Source organism: Myxocyprinus asiaticus, chromosome 10, assembly GCF_019703515.2.
Source record: "Myxocyprinus asiaticus isolate MX2 ecotype Aquarium Trade chromosome 10, UBuf_Myxa_2, whole genome shotgun sequence".
NCBI classification, from domain to species: Eukaryota; Metazoa; Chordata; class Actinopteri; order Cypriniformes; family Catostomidae; genus Myxocyprinus; species Myxocyprinus asiaticus.
The window spans coordinates 21,308,441-21,332,359 of NC_059353.1; the positions used below are offsets into that span (position 1 = coordinate 21,308,441).

The following is a 23,919-nucleotide window of genomic DNA, read 5'->3' on the forward strand; positions in this document are numbered from 1 at the left end:
AAACTGTTTAAGCAATTAGTATACTTTGTTTATTTTGTTCAAAAAACCTAAAAGTAGTAGTTCACCAAAAATTGATAATTGCTCTCTCAAACTTCCTTCTGCAGAACACAAACGCAGACTGTTTTTTTTTTTTTTAAGGAGATACGATGTGTTTTTATTCATATAATGCAAGTAAAAAGGATCCAACACTTTCTTGCTCCAAAAAGGACATAAAAGGCAGCATAAAGGTAATCCATACGACTCGAGTTGTTCAATATGTGTCCTCTGAAACGATACAATCGGTTTTGGGTGGGAAACAGATCAAAATGTAACTCCTCTTTTACAATAAATCTTGACAGAACATCTACAATCTCCTTGGCATGATCATGATTTGAAGCTCGATTACACTTCCTCGCGCTTGACGCATGCACAGAGCTCTGCTCATGTTCACACGTTGTACACGTGTTCTGCACATGCGTCAAACACAAAAAAGTGTAATCAAGCTTCAAAGTGTTGGACCCTATTGACTTACATTGTATGGACAAAAACACTTCTTATTTCCATCAAAATATCTACATTTGTATTCTGCAGAAGAAAGAAAATCATTATGCAGAGTTTAAGACTGCATAAAGGTGAGTAAATGATGAAAGAATTATAATTATAAGGTGAAATATTTCTTTAATGGTAACTGTCGACAGTGTCTAAGTGTCGAAGTGTTTTCAGAGTAAAAATATATAAATGATACACTGCCTGGCAAAAAAAAAAAAAAAAAAAAAGAAAAAGGTCACCGTTTGGATTTAAATAAGCAGATACTTAAGAGCCAATGGTTGGATCATTATTGCGGTGATTAATATGTTTCAGCTGGCATTAATTCTTTTAACCCTAACTGATGCAGTGTGTAGCTTCTCATTTCTTAAACAACCATGTCAGAAGACATGTGCCGCGGTCATAGAAAAGATGTTACTGTGTTTCAGAAGGGGAAAATTATTGGCCTGCATCAAGCAAAGAAAACAGCTAAGCAGGTTGCTGAAATCACTGGAAATGGGTCAAGAACTATTCAAAAAAAAAATATATATATATATTTTAAATCGCCTTTTCTCCCAATTTGGAATGCCCAATTCCCACTACTTAGAAGGTCCTCGTGGTGTCATGGTTACCTCAATCCGGGTGACGGAGGACAAGTCTCAGTTGCCTCCGCTTCTGAGACAGTCAACCGACACATCTTATCACGTGGCTCGTTGTGCATAACACCGCAGAGACTCCGAGCACATGGAGGCTCATGCTACTCTCCGCGATCCATGCACAACTTACCACGCGCCCCATTGAGAGCGAGAACCACTAATCGTGACCACGAGGAGGTTACCCCATGTGACTCTACCCTCCCTAGAAACCGGGCCAATTTGGTTGCTTAGAAGACCTGGCTGGAGTCACTCAGCACACCCTGGATTCGAACTTGCAACTTCAGGGTGGTAGTCAGCATCAATACTCGCTGAGCTACCCAGGTCCCTAATTTCTTCGCGGAAGAAATGTGGTCGAAGATCACTAAAACGCATGAAGTCACATCGGAAAAAATCGACAGTAGAACTCACGGCTATGTTTAATTGTGAAAGTAAGAGCATTTCCACACGCATAATGCGATGAGAACTGAGACTAAACAGCTGTGTGGCCACAAGAAAGCCACTTGTTAGTGAGGCTAATCGGAAAAAAACCTATTTCAATTTGCTAGGGAGCATAAAGATTGGACTGTGGAGCAATGGAAAAAGGTCATGTGGTCTGATGTGTCCAGGTTACCCTATTCCAAAGCGATGGGCGGGTCGGAGTAAGAAGGAAAGCGCATGAAGCGATGCACCCACCATGCATAGTGCCCACTGTACAAGCCTCTGGAGGCAGTGTTATGATCTGGGGTTGCTTCAATTGGTCAGGTCTAGGCTCAGCAACATTATGCAGCAATGAAATGAAGTCAGCTGACTACCTGAAATGTACTGAATGACCAGGTTATCCCATCAATGGATTTTTTCTTCCATGACGGCACGGGCATATTCCAGGATGACAATGCCAAGATTCATCGGGCTCAAATTGTGAAAGAGTGGTTCAGGGAGCATGAGGAATCATTTTCACTCATGAATTGGCCATCACAGAGTCCAGACCTTAACCCCATTGATAGTCTTTGGGATGTGCTGGAGAAGACTTTACGGAGTGATTTGACTCACCCATCATCAATACAAGATCTCGGCCAAAAATGAATGCAACTCTGGACGGAAATAAACGTTGTGACGTTGCATAAGGTTTTTGAAACAATGCCACGACGAATGCGCACCATAATCAAAGCTAAAAGCGGTCCAACAAAATATTAGAGTATGCAACTTTTTTTTTGGCCATGCAGTATATATTAATCCATATCATGTGTGTAAATAATTTAGAAAGAGAGTAATCGTTATTATAAAAAGTATTTAATAAAGTAAAAATGGATTGGATAAGTCACTTTTGCAAAGAAATAGTATCCGTAATTATATATCCTGAACCTCTTCTTCAGGTCAAACTAGTCCCATAGAGGAGATCCCTTTAATACACTTAAGCTACTTTAAGTATCCATTAGCAACAGTTATGTCATTTTAGAATTCATCCTATAGACCAAATTATGTAGAGATAATGATGCTGAAAGAATCTCTAACTTTACAGTTAAATTCACATAATCCTGAAATGAATGCTGCACTCAGCCAGCTTTTACAATCCTCTGACAAAACTATCAAGCCTCCAGTTAGATCATAAAACACTTTAAACGTTTTTTGCACTCTGTTGGATAGTTGATTGGTTCTGATTTAGGAATTTGGATAAATGGCTTAAAATTACTGCACAGACATCACTGGTGATATGCTTTCATGTAATCTGTGGTATACTATCTATGTTAATGTAAATTCTCAAAACTGTATTATAAAATGTATCGGCAATGTATAGAACAGTCAAGTTCTCATTTGAAAAAGAAATTTATTTTTCAGTAAATTATTAATGTGAATAAGGGTATGTCATTAAATAAAAGAATGTAACATTATGGTCATAATAAAGCTAAATAATAAAATATACAATTTTAAATACACACTTTTAAAAGCAAACAAACCTGGTGGCCTATGGAAAAATCTATTTAAATAATCTGTTCTGCCAATTCTCCATTCATTGTGGTTAGACTTGTTTCAAAAATATCCATCCAACTCAATTATAGGGGGTTTATGAAGGGCTGCGCTCTACAGAGTCATGTTTCTGCTAAACCTCAGGGCAAAGCCCTGCTAGAATGACTTTTCTAGTGTGGCCGACCAATGTGCCACACAAGTGTATGGTTCCTCTCTTCAGATTGTTAAAAGCAGGATCAACTATCCAGAGAAACACAAGGGTAAACCACGGCTCTGGGTTTGATGGAATACGGAGTGCGCAACTATGGGAAACTGATCCAAAGATCAGCAAAAGCCAAACCCTGAATAGAGTTTAGCAATCCAAAGCCAGAGTCACTACATAGTCCACAAAACCAAAGATTTCTGCTCTTGCTCTAATAAGCCTTAATTTAACAAAATGTAAAACCTCTGTATTAAAATGAAATTGTTTAAAAGGATACTGTAGTTTATCCAAAAATCGTCAAAATTTACTCACCATCATGTTAAACACAAAGGGAAAAAAATTTAATGAATATCCCGGTCCGTCTCAATACAATAGGCCCTTTCCCACCACAGGGACTAAAGCCCCTGCCCCTTTCGTTCACAAATCTAAAAGTGCCCTTTTGGACTTCCAGAAAAGGGGAGACATTTTAATATTTAAATTAAAATAGTTAAACAAAAATTAAAATCACATCATAATCTCACAATAATGTGTAATTAGGAGATTTCTTTGTAAATCATGGGCGTATTGAAGAAAATTAAGCAGAGGTGCCTTTAATGTGCGCGCTACAGCAGATTGAGGGCGGATTCTAATCGCAGGTGATCCTCCCTATGCCCTTCTCACTTCAAAGTGAGTGAAGAGCCCTTGAAATTGGTACTCTGAAGGAAACATGGCATTCCTGTGTGAATGTATCCTTCGCCAACTGTCTTGTGTAAGGGCCCTTTGAGGAAAGTTTAATTTTCTCACTTTCATTTGTAATTAGCTTCTTTCGAGCGGCGTCCACTTCCCGCAGCAGTGCCCTTCAAGGGAGCAAAAATGCAGTTTGGAATTCGCCCCCAAACATCGAAGTGTCGTGGTCAAATAAAAAGTCCACTCCACTCTATGTATTGTGTTGTAAGTTCATCCAAAGAATAATAGACAGTGTAGACAGCTTTATTAATTATAATGGGAGAGATCGTGTTGCTTTTAGTGATAACATTTCAGTTCGTCTTTTATAGAATACTGTCATAAAGGAGCTGTCTGATTCAGCTAAAGCCAGTTTGGTTTTTGTTTAAACCAGCGTTTCTAAACTATGGGTCGCAACATATTTCAGTATATGTTTCATTATTTCCTTTAACTGAGTAACTGAGATTGCCAAGAGCAAATCTGTTCAGAACTCTCTTCCACGCTGTTGCGCTGGCCGGGACTGTTTTTCGGCTATTTTCCACAGTATCATTTGATAGACTCACTCTCTCACCCAATATCATGTGATGGAGGTGCGGTCAGGTGTGAAGTTGACCAACGGATCACTCCACTTGACATCATCAAAACACCGTGGTTACCATGCACACCCACCAAACAGAAAGATGACAAAGTATCAGAAAGAGCAAAAAGCATCTCTTTTCCTGACTAAAAGTTCCCACCAGTTTTGTTTATCTTTTATTTTTTTTAAATATTTTTTTATTAGGGGTCAAGCCCTGAAAGGGCGAAGACCCCTATTGTAATCGTTAGTGTTCTTATTATTAAGAGTCAAGTCCTGAAATTCTTCTTCTTCTGCCATGGGAGTCTATGGCAGCCTATAGAACTGTTCACAGGAAAGTTATGAAATTTTGCACACAGCTAGAGGACAGTCTGAACTGACACCACAGCAAATTTGTCTTTAATTCAAGTCTGTAATTCAAACCCTTTAGCATCACCAACAGGTAAAATTTCCACTCATGTTTACACTAATAACTTTTGAACTGTATGTCCTAGAGACAAAATTGATTCCTGAGCTCACTCCGAATCGACTGCATACCTTGGTTTCGATTTCCGCCTGACTAGATTTTCCGCCATTTTGAATTTTAAGGAAACACATTTTTTCGCTACTCCTCCTACAATTTTTGTCCGATTTCCAACAAAATTGTTTTAAAGCAATCGTGAGATAGAGCTACACAAAAGTTATCACTTTTTTTTCGATGTTTGAAATCGTTCCTGAGCAATGGCTTCACGAAGTTGATAGCGAGCACGCCAAAAATGGACTTCATGCTGTATCTCCGCATCACTTTGACGGATTGTGACAAAACTTGGTATGCGTCATCGCCATCATGCCTTGAGGTCACCTGCAGTGTTTCGCCACACTGTCCCTACTGGTCAGGAGATAGCAAAAACGGCTATTTTGGCTTATGACTCTTGAACGCTTTGGCCAAAAATGATAAAACTGGTCTCTTTAGATTCAGTGAAACATTCAGACTCAAATGATACCCAAATTTCCCATGTCGGCCATTTTGGGCATCGGCCATTTTGAATTTTGTTGCAAAATGCTGTATTTTATGAACGCATTGGCGTATCGTTACAAAACTTTGTATGTGTCATCAGGACCATGTCCTGAAGGTGCCTGAGAAGTTTGGGTCTGGCACCACCTAGTGGGTAAAAAATGTAACATTTTTTAAATTTGTGAGCTTATAACTTTTAGTGGCATTTGTCTATTTTCACAGGACTGGTCTCGTTAAGTTCAGGAGGACTTGCCGAGCACAACGATACCATATTTGCTATGGTTCACCTTATGACCTGTTGCCACTTTGAAAATAGTTCAGAAACTACTTTAGCGAATTGCTTCAAAGCCATTCGTCCAATCGGAACGAAACCAGTAGTAAATAATTAATAAAAAATTATCAAGACACAAATTAGTCTAAAAAAATGTGTACATTTCTTAAGATAAAAGAGAACATGGCAAAATTTTGCTCATAAATGCCAAAAACAGGCTGATGAATTTTAAAAGTGGTCTCTGCTTTTTACGTAAATTGATATAACTCTTACTTAAGTAAAATGAGATATTTTCACCAAACTTGACACTTATATAAGGGCTCAAACTGAGAACACACAGAAAGTTGTGGGGTTTGGCAATTTGGTGGCACTATACCAGGGAACAATATGAAAGTGGCTCTAAATATAGAAATATTGGTCCGATTCATTTCAAAATTTGCATGCAGTGTCTTTGCATTCAGTGTCTTTGTGGGAGTTGCCATCATTGATCATAAGGACAGTTGCATATATTGAGAAACATGGCAGCCATTGGCCAATCATCAACAAATTTGACACGGAGCACACCAAAATGGACTTGAGGCTGTATGTTTGCATTTTTGTGAGACCGGACTTGTTAGATTGTGTGGGTCATGCAGAGAACAATGATACCATGGTTGGCCATGATTTGATTTTATGTAAATGTTTTGTAGTTGCTATTACTCCTATAACATTTGTCCAATCAACATGAAATTGAAATCTGCTGATTATTTGCAGACAATGCCTGAAAATATTAGCAAATAGATTTTTGTTGTTTAGAATTGTTTCACAAACAAATTTGAAAGTAACAAATGTATAAAAAATACCAAAGAGGAATTAAGGCTGTTGCATTTGCTTTGTAAAATGAAAATATTTTAGGACCTTGCCCTGGGTGGGGGGGTGGGTCATTGTGAATTCTGGATGCCCTGTAATAAACAATGGCTAAATGTGCTTGCTTGAAATATTTCAATCAATTAGACAAATTGTTTTCAATTAAGTTAGTGTCATGGAGATAATCAAAACTTTTTCTTTTTTTTTTTATTGGATTAAACTAAATATTGCATAGATGTCTAAATGTATTGTACATAACTCTATGGATGTAAAAACTGACTTTTCCAATTTTTTCCAAAAAAATCCTACAAAGTGCTTGAGAATACACAAAATAATGTATAGTGTGCAATGTTGCACTTAACACCCTCTGCACAACCTTGAATTGCTCTTTATCAATGTACTAATAGCCAAAAGAGCAAGCACTTTTGTTCTGCCGATGATAGAGATTTTAATGTGCAACTAGTACACACAAATAGAATAGTAGTGTATCCTGAGAAACATGGCCATAGATGTTTGTTTTTTTTTTATCTTTAACTCCTACTGCATTCATCAGAATTCTAACTTAAAATGTGTCACGATGCTTCTTTCGCTGCTCATGCTGCCGATAATTGGCTTGACTGCCAATTGCTGTATTGCTGCTATATTTATTATTATTATTAAAATACCTGTAGTAACTATGGTATTTCTGGCAGAACTATGCTTGTCATGGTACATGTTTGTAGGGGTAAATATGATGCTTTCCACAGTTCACACTGGATGCAATTATTTCTATCAATATCAACGCATTTTGTCCTTTATTTCTACAGTTTGAGAGTGTGCATGCTTGACTTTTTTTAGTCTGTGAAAGGATAATTATTTCTGTAAGAGTCTGTCTATATCACAATTGCTTTAGTAATAAAAAAGTTAATCAATTAAAGGAATGTTCTGGGTTCAATACAAGTTAAGCTCAATCAAAAGCATTTGTGGCATAATGTTGATTACCACAAAAATGAATTTTGACTTGTTCATTTTATTTCTTTAAAAATAAAAATTGAGGTTACAGTGAGACACATACAATGGAAGTAAATGGGGGGCCAATTTTTTTACACTAAAATACTTTTTCAAAAGTATAACCACAAGACATAAAGGATAGGTGTGTAAACATAATTTTAGTGTGATAAGATCACTTGCAAACCTTTTCTGTGTAAAGTTATAGCCAATTTTACAACTTTGTTTCCAGGAAGATGTAATGTCAACAAACACTAAAACGACTGTAATTTTAACAGAAGAATGAATGAAAGTGCTTTTATACAATTATAAGCTTCATATTTCTGTGTTTAAACCCTCCAAAAATTGTCCCCATTCACTTGATTTTTTTTAAAGAAAAAGAGGAACGAGTCAAAATTTATTTTTGTGGTAATCAATATTATGCCACAAATGCTGTCGATTTAGCTTAACTTGTATTGAACCCGGAATATTCCTTTAAAGTATAGGCTATAAATATAGTTTTGGAAGTGTGGGTCCGAGGTAAACACAAAATTTCTAATTTGGGTCCTGGGCTGAGAAATGTTAAGAACCTCGGGTTTAAACTAATGAGACATTAGACTAATAACTTTCAGAAAAATAGTATTACCATTTTTGGACAAGTAGACAACCAAGATAACCATTCAAAACAATAGTACCATATCTTGACACCATTATTGTATCATGGTTCTGCCATTTTATTGCTGTAATGTCCTAAATATTAATGACAGAATACAGTAAAATAATATTATATGAATATTGAAAGAAAACAAGAGAAAGTAATATAAGAAGTGAAAGTTATATAAAGAGAATGATAAGGTCAGAGTGGAAGCAGCAGAGATTAAATGATAAAGTGAGGGAGCAGAGATGAGAGAAAGTAAAAAGAGTGAAGAGACAAGAAAAACATTATCCCTACCAGGGTAACACCATGCTACTGAATGATTACTATATACATATTTCATGATACTGTCATGGTACTCCAATGTACTTAAAAATCCCATGGTTTGACACATGTCCAAAACATGGGATAATCACAGATGTCTGAATAAATAAATAAAAAAACAAGTGTAATAACACTGTGCTTTTTGTGAGTAATATAACAGAATAGGCTATTATTTGTGATAAAGAGAAAAATGGAAAAATTATGTATACTGTATAATACAAGAAAAATGCTTAAATATTCAAAAGGCAAATAAATTAGTTAAATATATATAGTTACTACTCATAAAAATATAACTTAAACCATTAACTGATCTGTGCCCTTTTTTATCCTCCCGCCCATGTACCTGCTAAGGTCTGCGCACGCCACTACTTTATTGTAAAAGATTGTGTTGATAAATAGGTTTTTAGTACATTTTCAACACGTAGTCCGATGAGTTAAGCATGTGCTGCGTGGTATTCTGACCACCTTGTCTCTACTCTTACATCGGCTTCAGGACACAGCTCCCCAAGGCTCGCACGCCCAGTCTAAAACCGTAACCCGAAGACACAGGCTGCATCCAAAAACGGGAAAATGCTGCTTACAGAAGCTGTATAATGAGGTAGGATGAAATAAGGTGCTTTTAAAACTGTTCAGAGACCAGAAACACAAAAAAACGTGTTTAAATGACTGGCGTCCTGTTGCTCTGACCCCCATCATCAGCAAATGTTTTGAGAGACTAATCAGAGATTACATCTGCTCTGTATTACCACTCAATCTTGACCCGCTGCAGTTTGCATACCGCAACAACCGCTCCACTGATGATGCCATTGCATCTACAATACACACTGCTCTCTCCCACCTGGAAAAAAAGAACACTTATGTGAGAATGTTGTTTGTAGACTACAGCTCAGCATTCAACACCATAGCGCCCTCCAAGCTAGATGAGAAACTCCGGGCTCTGGACTTAAACAGCTCGCTGTGCAGCTGGATCCTGGACTTCCTGTCAAGCAGACGCCAGGTGGTTAGAATAGGCAGCAACATCTCCTCATCACTGACCCTCAACACTGGAGCCCCGCAGGGCTGTGTTCTCAGCCCACTACTGTATTCCCTGTACACACATGACTGTGTGGCAACACATAACTCCAATGCCATCATTAAGTTTGCTGATGACACGACGGTGGTAGGTCTGATCACTGACAATGATGAAACAGAGAGGAGGTGCACACTCTGACACACTGGTGTCAGGAGCACAACCTCTCCCTCAATGTCAGTAAGACAAAGGAGCTTGTGGTGGACTTCAGAAGAAAAGACAGAGAACACAGTCCCATCACCCTCAATGGAGCACCAGTGGAGAGAGTCAGCAGCTTCAAGTTCCTGGGTGTCCACATCACTGAGGAACTCACATTGTCCGTCCACACTGAAGTCGTTGTGAAGAAGGCTCATCAGCGCCTCTTCATCCTGAGACGGCTGAGGAAGTTTGGAATGAACCGCCACATCCTCACACGGTTCTACACCTGCACTGTGGAGAGCATCATGACTGGCTGCATCTCCGCTTGGTACGGCAATAGCACAAAAAGCACTGCAAAGGGTGGTGTGAACTGCCAAACACATCATCGGAGGTGAGCTTCCCTCCCTCCAGGAAATATATACAAGGCGGTGTGTGAAAAAAGCTCGGAGGATCATCAGAGACTCCAGCCACCCGAGCCATGGGCTGTTCTCACTGCTACCATCAGGTAGGCGGTATCGCAGCATCAGGACACGCACCAGCTGACTCCATGACAGCTTCTTCCCCCAAGCAATCAGACTTCTGAACTCTTGATCTCCCACGATCAAAATACATCAGCCCTGCACTTTATTCCTCTTTTATCTCACACCGGACTGTCATAAATTATATTACTGTTATTATATTATGTCTCTCTTAACAACTGACTATCAACCGACAGCCTGAATGTCAATACAGTACAATACTGTACATATATATATATATATATATATATATATATATACACTTTTTTATATATTTTTATTTTTTAATTTTTATTGAATAATGTGTATCTATATAGTATCTATATAGTAAAAAACAAAAACAGCATATTGTATACTGTACAGTGTATGTTATTATTTGTATATTGTTGAGTGTAATTATGTGTATAACAGATGTTTAAATTGTGTTGTGTTAATGTGATGTTTTAAGTTGAGTGTAATTATGTGTATAACAGATGTTTAAATTGTGTTGTGTTAATGTGATGTTTTAAGTTGAGTGTAATTATGTATAACAGATGTTTAAATTGTGTTGTGTTAATTTGATGTTATTGTAAATTGGTACTGTCTCATCACTGTCACGACTGCTATGTTGATCGGAACTGCACCCAAGAAGATTGTGTATATGGCTGTGTGACAATAAAGTGATTTGATTTGATTTGATTTGATTTGATTCCTTAAGAGTTTCATTCAAAAACGGTGTCATTTAAACCATTAACTGATTAGGCAGCAAAAACAATAATGCATGTGCCGCATGGACTGCTTTTAAGATACTTTTCGGTGCTTTTTTAAGCTTTAAAGTGAGTCACGATCAACTGCCATTGTATTAAGACGGACTGGGATATTCATATTTGTTTTTCCTTTTGTGTTCCACATAAGAATACGGGTTTTGAATGACATTAGGGTGAGTAAATAATGACAGAATATACATTTTTCGAGGAACTATTCCTTTAATAGAGCTAATCAGCCACAAGGAATAACAATTGTACTTGGAAGATTTCAGAGTCTTGAACGAACTTTTCGTTCTGTGGAAAAAAAGAGATTTCATCAGTCACAAACATAGTTGAATAGAGGCCATTATGTTCTTTTGGAATTTGTGTTATATATATATATATATATTTTTTTTTACCGGTTGCTAGGAGCTCAGTGATGGTTCTTTTATGGACAAACTTTACAATCTCCACTACATTTAGCAAACATTAATATAGTCCAAACTGTGTGTTTTTCTTTGCATGCCTTTGCTTAGCCATTGCCATTTAAGCCCTCACTTGTGAGTTTATACTCGGTGGGTTTCAGGGTTGGAACTATTTTATGGAAAAACCTCTGTGATGCTGTTGGACATGGAGATGCTTATCCAGGCTTACCTGAGTAACCAAATACCAAAGGGCAATGGTATATAAATGAGCTTACATGTTTTGCATAGATTAGGCCAAAAAGCATGATAAATGCATGGTTTAATTCAAGCCCATAGGCCACTTGTCTTGGCTCTTGAACTAACAAGAACTAAAAATGTGTATGTTTATGCATGTGTCTGTGTTAAAGCATTAGTTCACCCAAAAATGTAAATTCTGTCATCATTCACTCACTCGCATGTCGTTCCAAACCCATATGACTTCCTTGGAACACAAAATGGAGAATTTAAGGGCCTGACAGCCTCAGTCACTATTCACTTACATTACATCTTTTTTCCATATAAAAGTGAATGGTAACTAAAGCTGTTTGCCTACAGTAACACCTATTTTGGTGTTCCATGCATGTAGAAAACAAAGAGATTGGAACAACATGAGGATGAATAAATTATGACTAACCCTTTAACCCCACATGCTCCAGCTACCCTTGTGCATGCTCATAATGCAAGAATTGCAATGTTTTCTGTAAGAAAAGATGGACACTTGGTGAGAGTTTTCACTAAAGCATGTGACTCCTATTGAATACCAGGTCAAATTAAATTATTAACTCAACGCAAATCACTCCAAATACATAATTACATGTCAGCCATTTAGTAAATAATTTGAACTTCTAATTAATAGTTTAGGTTACAGAAAACACATGGTCTTAGTCAAGGTGGAATACTACAGCTCAATTCTGCAGAACTGTTAATGTATGCACATCAAAGAGCAATAAAAGAAAACAGCTTACCAAGCCAGCAATAGGTGTGGATAGCCTGTTTAGTTTCTTAATGAAGCCAGGCTTGATCTTGTTGATCAGACTAAAAAGAGAGGGGAAAAAAGAACAAAAGTCAACACAAACAATCAAAATTTGCCTCCGGTTTACTGTTTAAGGCTTCATTTAATTTTGGCCATCTGGCTTGAGTTTACAGAATCATCTAATGCCATAAAAAATAATTCACTGTGGAAACATACACAGGCATCACATGATGGCTTCTTTGAAAATAAGTCTAGTTTTGTGTGAAAAACTGGTTTGGAGAGATACCCATACAGAAACAGTGACGTGCCAAGTCAATGGTGAGCAGCTGATGTGAAAATGGGTGGGACTGATGTGCAATACTTGATTTCTGACTGTCTTGTTTATGTGTAATAAAGGGAGAGGCAGACATTCACGTTTTAATTATCTGACATCTAGTACTGTATAATTACTCCTAAGGAAATAACAGAGCTGTCATGTCTGTTAAAGATAGATAGGAAGGTTTCAAAATCATTAAAAGCATGAAATTTGTCTCTTTTTAAATCACAGCGGAGGCACATAGATTCTGTTTAAGTCTTTTAAACACACTATGAGAAATGCTTGTGTTAAAGGTGCACTCAGTGTTTTTGATTTTTATGTTGTGCTGGTCTATATGGCAGTTGTCTTGGAATTACACTGAAACATACACTGTAAAAAAAAGAATAATTGAGCAAACTTAAATTCAACGCAACATGAGGCAGTAAGATTTTTGGGTTCTCTCAAAAACGTTTGAATAACTGTCCTCAGTAACATTTATTTGCTTAGTCAATGTGAATTTGTTCACTAAATGCAAAAATTCTTGTTGAGAGAACTACTAATTTCTAGTTCAGCCAACTGACAATTCACAATGTGAGAACTTTAATTTTTTCACCATTTAAATGACTATTAAATGATGTTACCAGCAATCTTTACCTTTGAAGAGAGAGGCATGTCTTGCGAGGCAAGGCAGTATGAACAACTGTTTGATGTAAACACACAATAGACCTCAATAACGGTGACAGTCAACAAACCTCATTAAGTTACAAGATGGGCTCCTAACATCACCACACAACTATTAACTAACAGTGCCAACAGTGCCAAAATAAAAATAAAAACAGCAGCAACAATAAAACACATAAAGTCAGCAAACAGCAAGGAACAAGCCTAAAACACTAACCACATAATTTATTCATGTTGCAATGCATGATGGGAACTCACACATCAGCAACACTGTTCAACATGAAACAGTTCATTCAGACAACTCTGTTTGACTAGTTGGGACAACATTTAGGGGACAATTGTTGGTCTAACATGTGTTTTTATATAGATGCAAAGTAATTTACATTGAGTTTCTGTGACTCAAAAACCCCCATAAGCTGGATAAAATACTATTTCATTTTTTACAGGCATGGAGGCAGAATCATTCAAACACAATAGTTTTCAGTTGCCGATGCCATTATAATTCACTATTCACAGTCAGCCATGACATTTAATCCATGAGTGAAAGTGTCCAATAACATTGGGGTTACTGAGATTAAGTGAGTAGTATTCGGCTGGTCACGTGATCCTAACATGGCAGCCCCCATGAGGGGACCATCTGCATGTAGAATAAAACAGCTTTTTTAAAGTAACTTATATGACTGGAGTCTTCATCTCATGTAAGTGCTTGTGATTTTATACATATGACCTTTAAAGAAAACGACTTTCTAAAACTCATAGTCATCTTAACAATTTGCACTTCTGGACATCATTTGTTAAAGTGATAGTTCACCCCAAAATGAAAATTCATCCCAGATATTCTTCTAAAAATCTTTGTTTGTGTTCTGCAGAAGAAAGAAAGTCATACACATCTGGGATGTCATGAGGGTGAGTAAATGATTAGAGGATTTTAATTTTCCTTTAATCAACCAGACACTAAGTGTAAAAGACAAATGTGAATCCTGCACAACAATACTGAGAGATCTGTTCACACTTGAATTATTTGTACACTCCTTCAGCAAAACTTAGCTGTTTTGGCCCCGGCGGTAGTTTCACAGTAGTCTTTGTTTAAATGTGAGTTCCAGAGTGGCAGTATCCTCAGGTAATGTGTGCCTTTGCTTGTTCATGTGAAAACAAAGCTAATGGCTCAGCTCTCACTGCATGTAAGCAGCATGGGAGAACAAGAGATGGACGTTGAGATTCTGCACTGGACTGGGGTAATTAATTAGTGTGCTGAGTCACTGAACTGACACCAGTGTGTCAGGCTAGTGGTGCTGCAGCCCACGCACTGTCCTAGAATCATCCAGTCAGGTTCACAAATGGCCTGAAATCACTGAGCTTGCACCCAGCCCACTGACCCAACGCTCTCTCTATATAAACAGCAAAGCACTGCTACTGTAGAAGAGGCCCGAATGCTGCCTCTCCCTGTTTGCACTCTGCCCTGCTCAGGTTTCTGAAGCCTGCTAGCTGGCAGTGGCACTATGGATCACCTCATCACAGCTGTCCTTTTAAATGCTCTGCCATCCGTGTTGTTTTCCCCAGTGAGTCTTACTAATACTTCCTGGGACAGTACAGAACAAACAAGTCTGAATGTGACGGGATACAAATTACGTTTTTAAATATATAGCTGCATGACATAATGCTCCCTAAATGGCATGCAGCTGACTTGAGATGCTAATTACAAACGGAAAAGTTCAGTTAATGTTAACTTGCACATTTATATAATTACATAATTACATATTACGTCACATTTCAGCCACACTCAGCATAAGTTGTGTTATGGATGCTGGTCTGGATTGCTGGTGTTCCAACCAGACTTCTTAACTAGCTTAACCAGCAGTACAGCTTTGTCAACCAGCTTCACCAAGTCTATGCTGGCTGACAAGCAATTTCTCATGGTGATGCTGATCCACCAGCACGACCAGCACCAAACCAGGACTAACCAACATAAACCTGTGTGAACTAGCATGGTAATTCAGGTGGGCTGAATATTGTTTCGGTCCACAATAATAAGTTATGCCAAAAACACAAAAAACGATTTTTACCTTGTAAGCAATTGAGGACTGAGCTTACAATACTTCCTTAAATTATAATATATATAAAACACTCTAAGAACAAGAAAATCAAAATAAAATCTAGAAAAGTAGTAGTACAAACAGTCTTACTTACTCACACAACAGAACTCCATTCTCCAGAGAACTCCGGAAAGTACTGCTCCCAAACTTCTTCTTAGTAACTGCCTGCAAGAACGAGACAAACACAGGAAGCACCAGAAACCAGTGAGAGGGAAGGTGGTATGTGCAGGGAGAGGAGAGGGAAAGTAAGTAAAGTTATTCTTCCAAGCTGCAAGTCCAAATGACTAGCACACCAAGCACAACAGCACAGTCTCTATTGGAGAATCTTGGGTTATTCAGCATTCAGGGCAGAAGCCCAGCGGCCAAACCAAAAAGAACGAGAGCATCTGGAGGAATGTCACAGTTTTGCACACAAGCTTCATGCCTTTCCAATGATCTCAAGCAACTCCTGCTGGATACAGAAGGCAGGCAGCCCATTGTTGTTGCTCGCACACAGGGAACCATTAATGTTGCATTTATACCCTCAGAGTATGCCGTTACTATGCAAGCGCTGTTAGTCCACACCTCATATAACAGCAACGAGCAAAGCCCTTTTAACAGAATGCAAATGTTTTCAATTTTCAAGTTTTAAGCGCCCACATAAAAACAGGCAATTGTTTTTATTTAGCTTCCATGAGACAATGTAATGATAATAACTCATCTTAAAGAGCTTTATGTTTATAATAAGCCACTGGAACTGGTACAAGACATCATCTTGTCTAAATGTTTAGACCACTGCAGACAATAATGTCATAAAAAACAATTTCATGTCTACAAAATCTAATCTGTTACACAAAAACAATGTTTTTCTGAGTTCAGAGGTATACGATTAGGGTTGAAAAACAACCAAATATGTACAAGATACAAAATTTAGAGATGTAAATAAAGTGCAGCCAATTATAGATAACATCAAGTCTGTTTTTTTAAATAACACTCAAGCTGCTTATTTGGCATGCTTCTGAAGGATGGCCATGTATTCAGAGGGCGTGGTGTGCCTAACATGTAAAAGGACACTGGATGAGAACAGTACTGACTGTGAGATCTGAACCACAATATGCCTGTCCTCTATTGTTCTCTTTATGTCAGAAACAGGGCTTCAAAGGAAACTTTCAATGTCTGCTTAACTAAAGAACACCAAAAATAATGGGAACATTTTGGTATTATTGATGTGTAGACAAATAATATGGTTTTCTCAAAAGATCAAGTTACACTTCAAATTACAAACTAAAGGTAGATAATTTCAGCAGGACTTTCAGTCAAGCCTTTTTGGAATTCCAAAAAAGGTGTGACCTGTTCTTGCCCAAAAATAATTTTAAAGCTCAAATTTACGGTTTACTTTTCAGCACCTCACCCCTGCTTAACATCCATGTAAACTCTCAGTAAATTATATTCAGCATCAAACTTATCAAAGCCTTTCAAAACTACACATAACTAACAGTCTTAACAGTCACATAACACTCAAATTAAGACAAAACAGTCAAAAGTATTATTTTGCCAAAAAAAAAAAAAAAAAAAAAAAAAAAAGGGGGGGGGGGGGGTTATGGGATAAAGGGGCAAATAATCCCTTCATGTGAATTAATGCAACCGTTACAACCACTCACTACTATGGAGTGTGAACAGAGAAGAAGTTGATCAGATGGGGCACATTTCACACAACATGGTGCAGTAAACATCACAGTTCAATGAAATCCTGACCCCTGCTGTTCCTGTCATTGTAATGTCAATAATGTTTTGTAATGGATGGCTATAATACATATTAAAAAATATATAATATGGGGGGGAATGAAGATAATCTTCTTATTAAAGGAATAGCAGACCCTCTGTAAATCCATTCAATGCAAATAAATGGTGACCAGAACTTTAAATCTCCAAAAAGCACATATTGGCAGCATAAAAGCAATCCACACAACTCCAGTGGTTAAATACAAATATTCAGAAGCGATATGATAGGTGTGGGTGAGAATCAGATACAAATTTAATTCATTTTTTACTATAAATTCTCCTCCCTGCCCAGGTGGCGGCGATATGCACAAACAATGCGAATCGCCAAAAACAAAAGAAAAATGTGAAAGTGGAGATTAATACTAAAAAAGGACTTAAATATTTATCTGTTTCTCACCAACACCTATCAAATCACTTCTGAAGATATGGATTTAACCACTTGAATCATATGGATTACTTTTATGCTGCCTTTATATGCTTTTTTGAGCTTCAAAATTTTGGTCACCATTTACTTACATTGTATGGACCTACAGATATTAAATATTCTTGTAAAAATGTTCGTTTGTGTTCTGCAGAAGAAAGACAATCATAAACCTCTGGGATGGCATGGCGGTGAGTAAAAGATGAGAGAATTTTCATTTTTGGATAAACTATCCCTTTAAGCTACATAAAAAAGCTTGAAAAATCCAACTATTTAAATGTCAGTAAATCACACACAGTCAAATTTAAATTCCAATCTGCAAATTTGCACAAAGCTATTGTTCATTCATAAAGGAGCAATGATGCATTCCAAGTTGTTGGGACACATGGAATGCTGCACATTGTTAATTATGCCAAAGTGCTTTAAACCCTTTGCCCAAGCAGGGTCCATTGAATGTGAAGGAATATTGTGAAGGAATATTGTGAGAAAACTCTCAACATTAATTTCTGTGGAAATTTTAGGCTAAAAATAACTGTCAGGAATACATAGATGTTTCAAAACGTATGAGTTCAAAACATACAAGAATACAAAGCAAGGTAAACAAACAACCTACCAAAATCAAATGATTTACATTATTTTCAATTACAATTAGAAGTGGTAAATCAAATTATTACAATTAAAAATCTGACCTCTAAATCAGATTACCCTCATTTACCTGCTGAAGACATACAACGAACATCTGTGGGTGAAACATTATCTGAATGTACAAACTCTATTGTACATAATCAAAACTTTGTTTGGTTGGTAAATTATACCTTAGATGTGCTATCTATTTTTTTTTCTTTTGTTAACTTTATATTATGGAAGCCATGGAGTACAGATTAAAAAAGAATGAAGAAATAAATGACCAATCTATTAATAATAAAAAAAAAAAGGTGAATAAACCAAATAATTAATGGACAAATCAATAGACATTTAAATGTTTATTTACTTCATGTTTAAAAATGTAATTATATTTAACAATAAAATTGTGCATTAATAAATCATGTATGTTTAAAATGCAATTAAATGTAATAATAAAATAGCACATTAATAAGCCATTTTTAAATGCACCTTTTAAATTGTGTTTTAAAAAAGCATTTGGCAATTGCTTTTATTCAGTCATTTGCCAGTTGCTTTTCTTCGTCTATTTGCCAATGGCTTTTTTTTTTTTTCATTTTACTTTGGCTTTTCTTTATCCATTTGACAATCGAGTTTAAAAATGCCACTGGACAGTTGACACGTGGGAGTAATGAACTTTCAACTCAGTTTTAAGACACATCCCCTCTCCCACATCCCACTTGAAGGAGATGTAAGACGGTCTGTCATTGGACAGCTATTGATAGAGGTTTACTTGGTCAAAGCCTGTGCAAAAGAAACAGACGCGAGGCGTATCAGATCACTGGTATCACTTTAATGGTCACTTGTCGCTGCTGCAGTTAAATGCAGAGCACGGCCCTCTCCGAATGTGCACAGTGGTACGTGTCCAAGAAGGTAGCCGGTAACCGCGATGCCATCTGCAGAACCGATCCGCGCCACTGACCGAAAGCACGCGGCTGCAATGCTCGCGCTCCACCAGCGTGAGGTACTGTGCAGCTGATCCTACCTGAAGCAAACACTTCTCTGTGCTGCTCTTTATTCTTAGTATTTCTTAGTCTATTTGTCCTGGTGCTGAGTAGGAGCTTTTTTTAAATTCCTACACCTTGACATTTGTAAATCAAAGTTACTTGTGCCAACCAACTTCAAAAAGGGTGGCTAACTGTGGGTTTGACATTAACAAACACCAGGAGGGAAAACAAGAATGTTTCCACAGTCATGGTGCCTGGTGCAAGAATGAGCACGTGACAAACTCCAGATCATTCAGCTGACTATAACACCCAACCCTTTACACATACACACTTACACACTCAGACTCCCAGCGCTGCTCAGTGTGCCCTCACGCCTGACAACCTGTTAGTCATTCAGCTCTGATGCTAAACAACACTACCATCCTTTGCAGGGGAGCAATCAGCTCGGGGGCTGAAACTGCCCTGCCGAGGTCCACTGCCTGTGACAATGAACCAGTGTGCATTTGTGATGTCACAGTGAAAGCATTCAGATTCACCCCACATGAATTAAGAAAAATATTTGTTCAGTTACAGCCAGTGCTTTGGCCCTGCCATCTCCCGCTAGGAAAGGAATGCACAAGGATAGGAAATTCCTAATCATTTATGCTCTTTAATAAAAGGGTTCCTCAAGGTTTGATGGAATAAACCCAGTACAGCATGTGAAACTGTTTCAGGAGTACTTGATTTTCCTTTGCAAACAGCATATACAGTGCATTCAGAAAGTATTCAGACCCCTTCATTTTTTTTCACATTTTTTAATGTTGCAGCCTTATGCTAAAATGCTTTAAATTATTTTTTTTCCACATCAATCTACACTCCATACCTCATAATGACAAAGCACCAGATTTTTGATAACTTTGCAAATTTATTAAAAATAAAAAAAAAACTGAATCATTCACATTGACATAAGTATTCAGATCCTTAACTCAATACATAGTTGAAGCACCTTTGGCAGCGATTACAGCCTCAAGTATTTTTGTATATGATGTGACAAGCTCTGCACACCTGGATTTGGGGATTTTCTGTCATTCTTCTCTGCAGATCCTCTCAAGCTCTGTCAGGTTGGATGGGGACCATTCATTGCTATTTGGACAGCTATTATCAGGTCTCTCCAGAGATGTTCAATTGGGTTCAAGTCTGGGCTCTGGTTGAACCACTTAAGGACATTCACAGAGTTGTCCCTAAGCCACTATTGCAGTGTCTTGGCTGTGTGCTTAAGGTCATTGTCCTGTTGGAAGGTGAACCTTCGGCCCAGTCTGAGGTCCTGTGCGTTCTGGACCAGGTTTTCAATAAGGATATCTCTGCATTTTGCTGCTTTCAGCTTTCCTTTAACCCTGACAAGTCCCCCAGTCCCTGCCGCTAAAAAACATCCCCACACTTCACCGTTGGGATGGTATTGCGCAGGTGATGAGCGGTGCCTGGTTTCCTCCAGATATGACACTTAGCACTGAGGCCAAACAGTTCAATCTTTGTTTCACCAGACCAGAGAATCTTGTTTCTCACAGTCTGAGAGTCCTTTATGTGTTTCCAAGCGGGCTTTCATGTGTATTGCATTGAGGAGAGGCTTCTGTCTGGCCACTCTGCCATAAAGCCCAGATCGGTGGAGTGTTACAGTGATGGTTGTTCTTCTGCAAGTTTCTCCCATCTACACACATTATCTTTGGAGTTCAACCAGAGTGACCATCAGGTTCTTGGTCACCTCTCTTACCAAGGCCCTTCTCCCATGATTGCTCACTTTGGTTGGGTGGCAAGCTCTAGGAAGAGTCCTGGTTGTTCCAAACTTCTTCCATTTAAGAATTATGGAGGCCACTGTGCTCTTGGGAACCTTCAATGCAGCCAAAATTTTTTGTAGCCTTCCCTAGATCTGTGCCTCGACACAATTCTGTCTCTGAGCTCTGCAGGCAGTTCCTTTGACCTCATGGCTTGGTTTTTGCTCTGATATGCATGTTCAGCTGTGAGACCTTATATAGACTAAGGGTCGACCGATATATCACCAAGGCTGATAAATCGGCCGATATTCTGAATTTTTTAATTATCGGCATCAGCTGATACATTTTCCTGTTTGGCCGATTTGTTTCTTGAGGGCGCTGAAAATCACCTGCTTGCATGTGAAGTGAACGAGACATGTAAACAACCAGTCACGGTTCGTTTTGTTGTTACGTGCCATCGTGTTACTACAATAATAGACTGGTGTGCAACACAATGTCATTTAAACGGTCCGTATATCAAAGCTGTGGAGATGCGTTTGAACTCATAATGTTAAAGTGCTTGCCTGTTTCATTCTCCCTCTCTTGTCTAATGATAAAAAGGCAAATATAAATCAAATTAATCATATACCATCTGCAAATATGGGCATATCTCGTTTAAAAAGATGTAATAAACCAACCTCACACAAATTCAGCAGATCCAACATCCTGTGGAACACTCATTTATCTTCCTCTGAAGTACATATTCTAACGATCTCTCCTCAGCAGTTCCCTGTCACTTTAAACTTTCCTTTCTAATGATAAAAGGCAAATATCAATAAAACTTCTATTATATACCGTCTGCAAATAAGCAGTTATCTTGTTTAAACAGATGTGATTCACAAACCTCACGAAAATTCAGCGTTTTCTTACCGTCGAGCACTCATCTAATATCTTACTCTGAAGTGCGTATTCTGCCAGCCAGAATCAAAACTTCAGGATCAAAAGTTCCTCTGATTCACAAACAACAGTCAAATGACCGTCACTACATGACAATCCAAGCAGGCGATCCAGGTCATTTAAACTGTCAGGAGATTGCTGCTCGCACTGGATCCGCATGAGCGTGTGAGTGCAACTTCAAAGTAAAAGCGCTTCACGTGTGCTATAAGTAAATGTCATGTTCACTATGCACTGTATGTGCAATTGGTTTGATTCTGCATTTTTTGAGTAAATGCGATTGCTAACATGGACATGCCATCCATGGTTGCTGTACTACTCTGTGTACTGTTATTTTCTTCTTCCTAATATATTAACAATTTCTTTGTGCAAATAAATTACTAAAATTTTATGACTAAACAGAAATCAGAATTAAAATACAATATTATTTTATATTTTATTATTATTATTATAAGTTCAAGTTTAGTGTGAAATTGAGTAAATATAGTGCTACATAAGAGTTTATTCATTATTTAGCAATTTTATGTTTATATTATTTACTATATTAAATTGTGTGACCCTGCTCTCTGGATATCGGCATCAGCAGTCCATTAAAAAACTCGGTCGATCACTAATGTAGACAGGTGTGTGCCTTTCCAAATCATGTCCAATCAGTTGAATTTGCCACAGGTGGACTCCAATCAAAGTGTAAAAACATTTCAAAGATGATCCAGAGAAATGGGATGCACCAGTGCTAAATTTCAAGTGTCATAGCAAAGGCTCTGAATACTTATGTCAATGTGATATTTCAGTTTTTTCTTTTTAATCCATTTGCAAAGTTATCAAAAATCTGGTTTTTGCTTTGTCATTATGGGGTATGGAGTACAGACATGTTTTTAACTTTTCTTTAGCTAAATTAATAATCAAAATCATGTAGTATCCCTGTTTTTTTTTCTTTTTCTTTTGCTAGGTTTCTAATAGAAAGTAACGAGCGATACTATACTAGTGTGACCTTTAAAAAGAACATTCCACAAAAACTCTGCAAATACAAATCTACAGTTCTTTGGCCAGCCTAAGTACAGACATTACCTGAGATAAAGATAAACACAAACTGTAATGATTCACCTATTCAAAACATACTAAAAGTTTTTGGTCTTTGCAGGATTGTAATCTGACAGTAAACTGAGACTTGTTTTTTTTACTTATTACATTTTATATACAGCACAAAATGTTATATTTGGTCAGTTTATACAAGTTCACATGAACTTTTAAACAGGAATTCAACAGGTCTGGATGATTCAGTATCAAGGTCACATAAAGAAGATTAATTATTCTTTTTAGTTTGCACGTGAGACACAAAGAGGGAGAAATTGTAAGAATTAACGGTTTTAGTCATCTCACAATTAAACAGTTAAAACAGTCTCAGTTGTTTCATTACCCTGAGCTATCTGCATCTAAATGAGATCAAGTGTGGAACAGAGAAATGTTCTTACCTCTATCCATCTCTGTGCTTCGGAGTAAGCAGTCTCGTAACCCAACGCAGACCGCTGTCTCCACTCCATCACAGTTCGTGATCCTAGGTAATGTTGTTTTAGAGACAGGCGTCTACACTACAAGAGTGCACGAGACGCGCGAAGTTCTGTCGGGTGCGAATACTTACCTGCTCTCTTAAAAATATAAATGTGTAAAACAGGTCGCAACTACCGCTCTTCCAAACGTCAATGAAAACAACTCGAACAACAGCCGTTAACGACGCGGTGTAAAAACCTACTGCAGTCTCCCCTTTTCCTTAACTTCTGAGAAACTTACGAGTTGCGTTGTGGACGTTATACGCCCTCTAGTGCGTCAGGATATGAGCTTACACTTAACCTAATAT

At 37.7% G+C, this 23,919-nt stretch overlaps 1 protein-coding gene across 14 annotated transcripts in view; it reads right to left on the reverse strand.

Moving 5' to 3' along the window:
* The window catches only part of lmo7a (LIM domain 7a), a 74,468-nt gene extending 50,645 nt beyond the window's left edge, over positions 1 to 23,823 (reverse strand). For 7 of the 14 annotated variants that reach the window (XM_051708353.1, XM_051708352.1, XM_051708356.1 and 4 more), the window contains exons 1-3: positions 23,537 to 23,823; positions 15,689 to 15,759; positions 12,518 to 12,587 (exon numbers count right to left, since the gene is read on the reverse strand). In XM_051708353.1, coding sequence (XP_051564313.1) covers positions 12,518 to 12,587; positions 15,689 to 15,759; positions 23,537 to 23,605 — 210 coding nt within the window. In that variant the 5' untranslated portion in view covers positions 23,606 to 23,823. The remainder of the gene's footprint in view (positions 1 to 12,517; positions 12,588 to 15,688; positions 15,760 to 23,536) is intronic. The other 7 variants (XM_051708358.1, XM_051708357.1, XM_051708355.1 and 4 more) reach the window with 3 other exon arrangements.
* Positions 23,824 to 23,919: the final 96 nt, after the last annotated feature.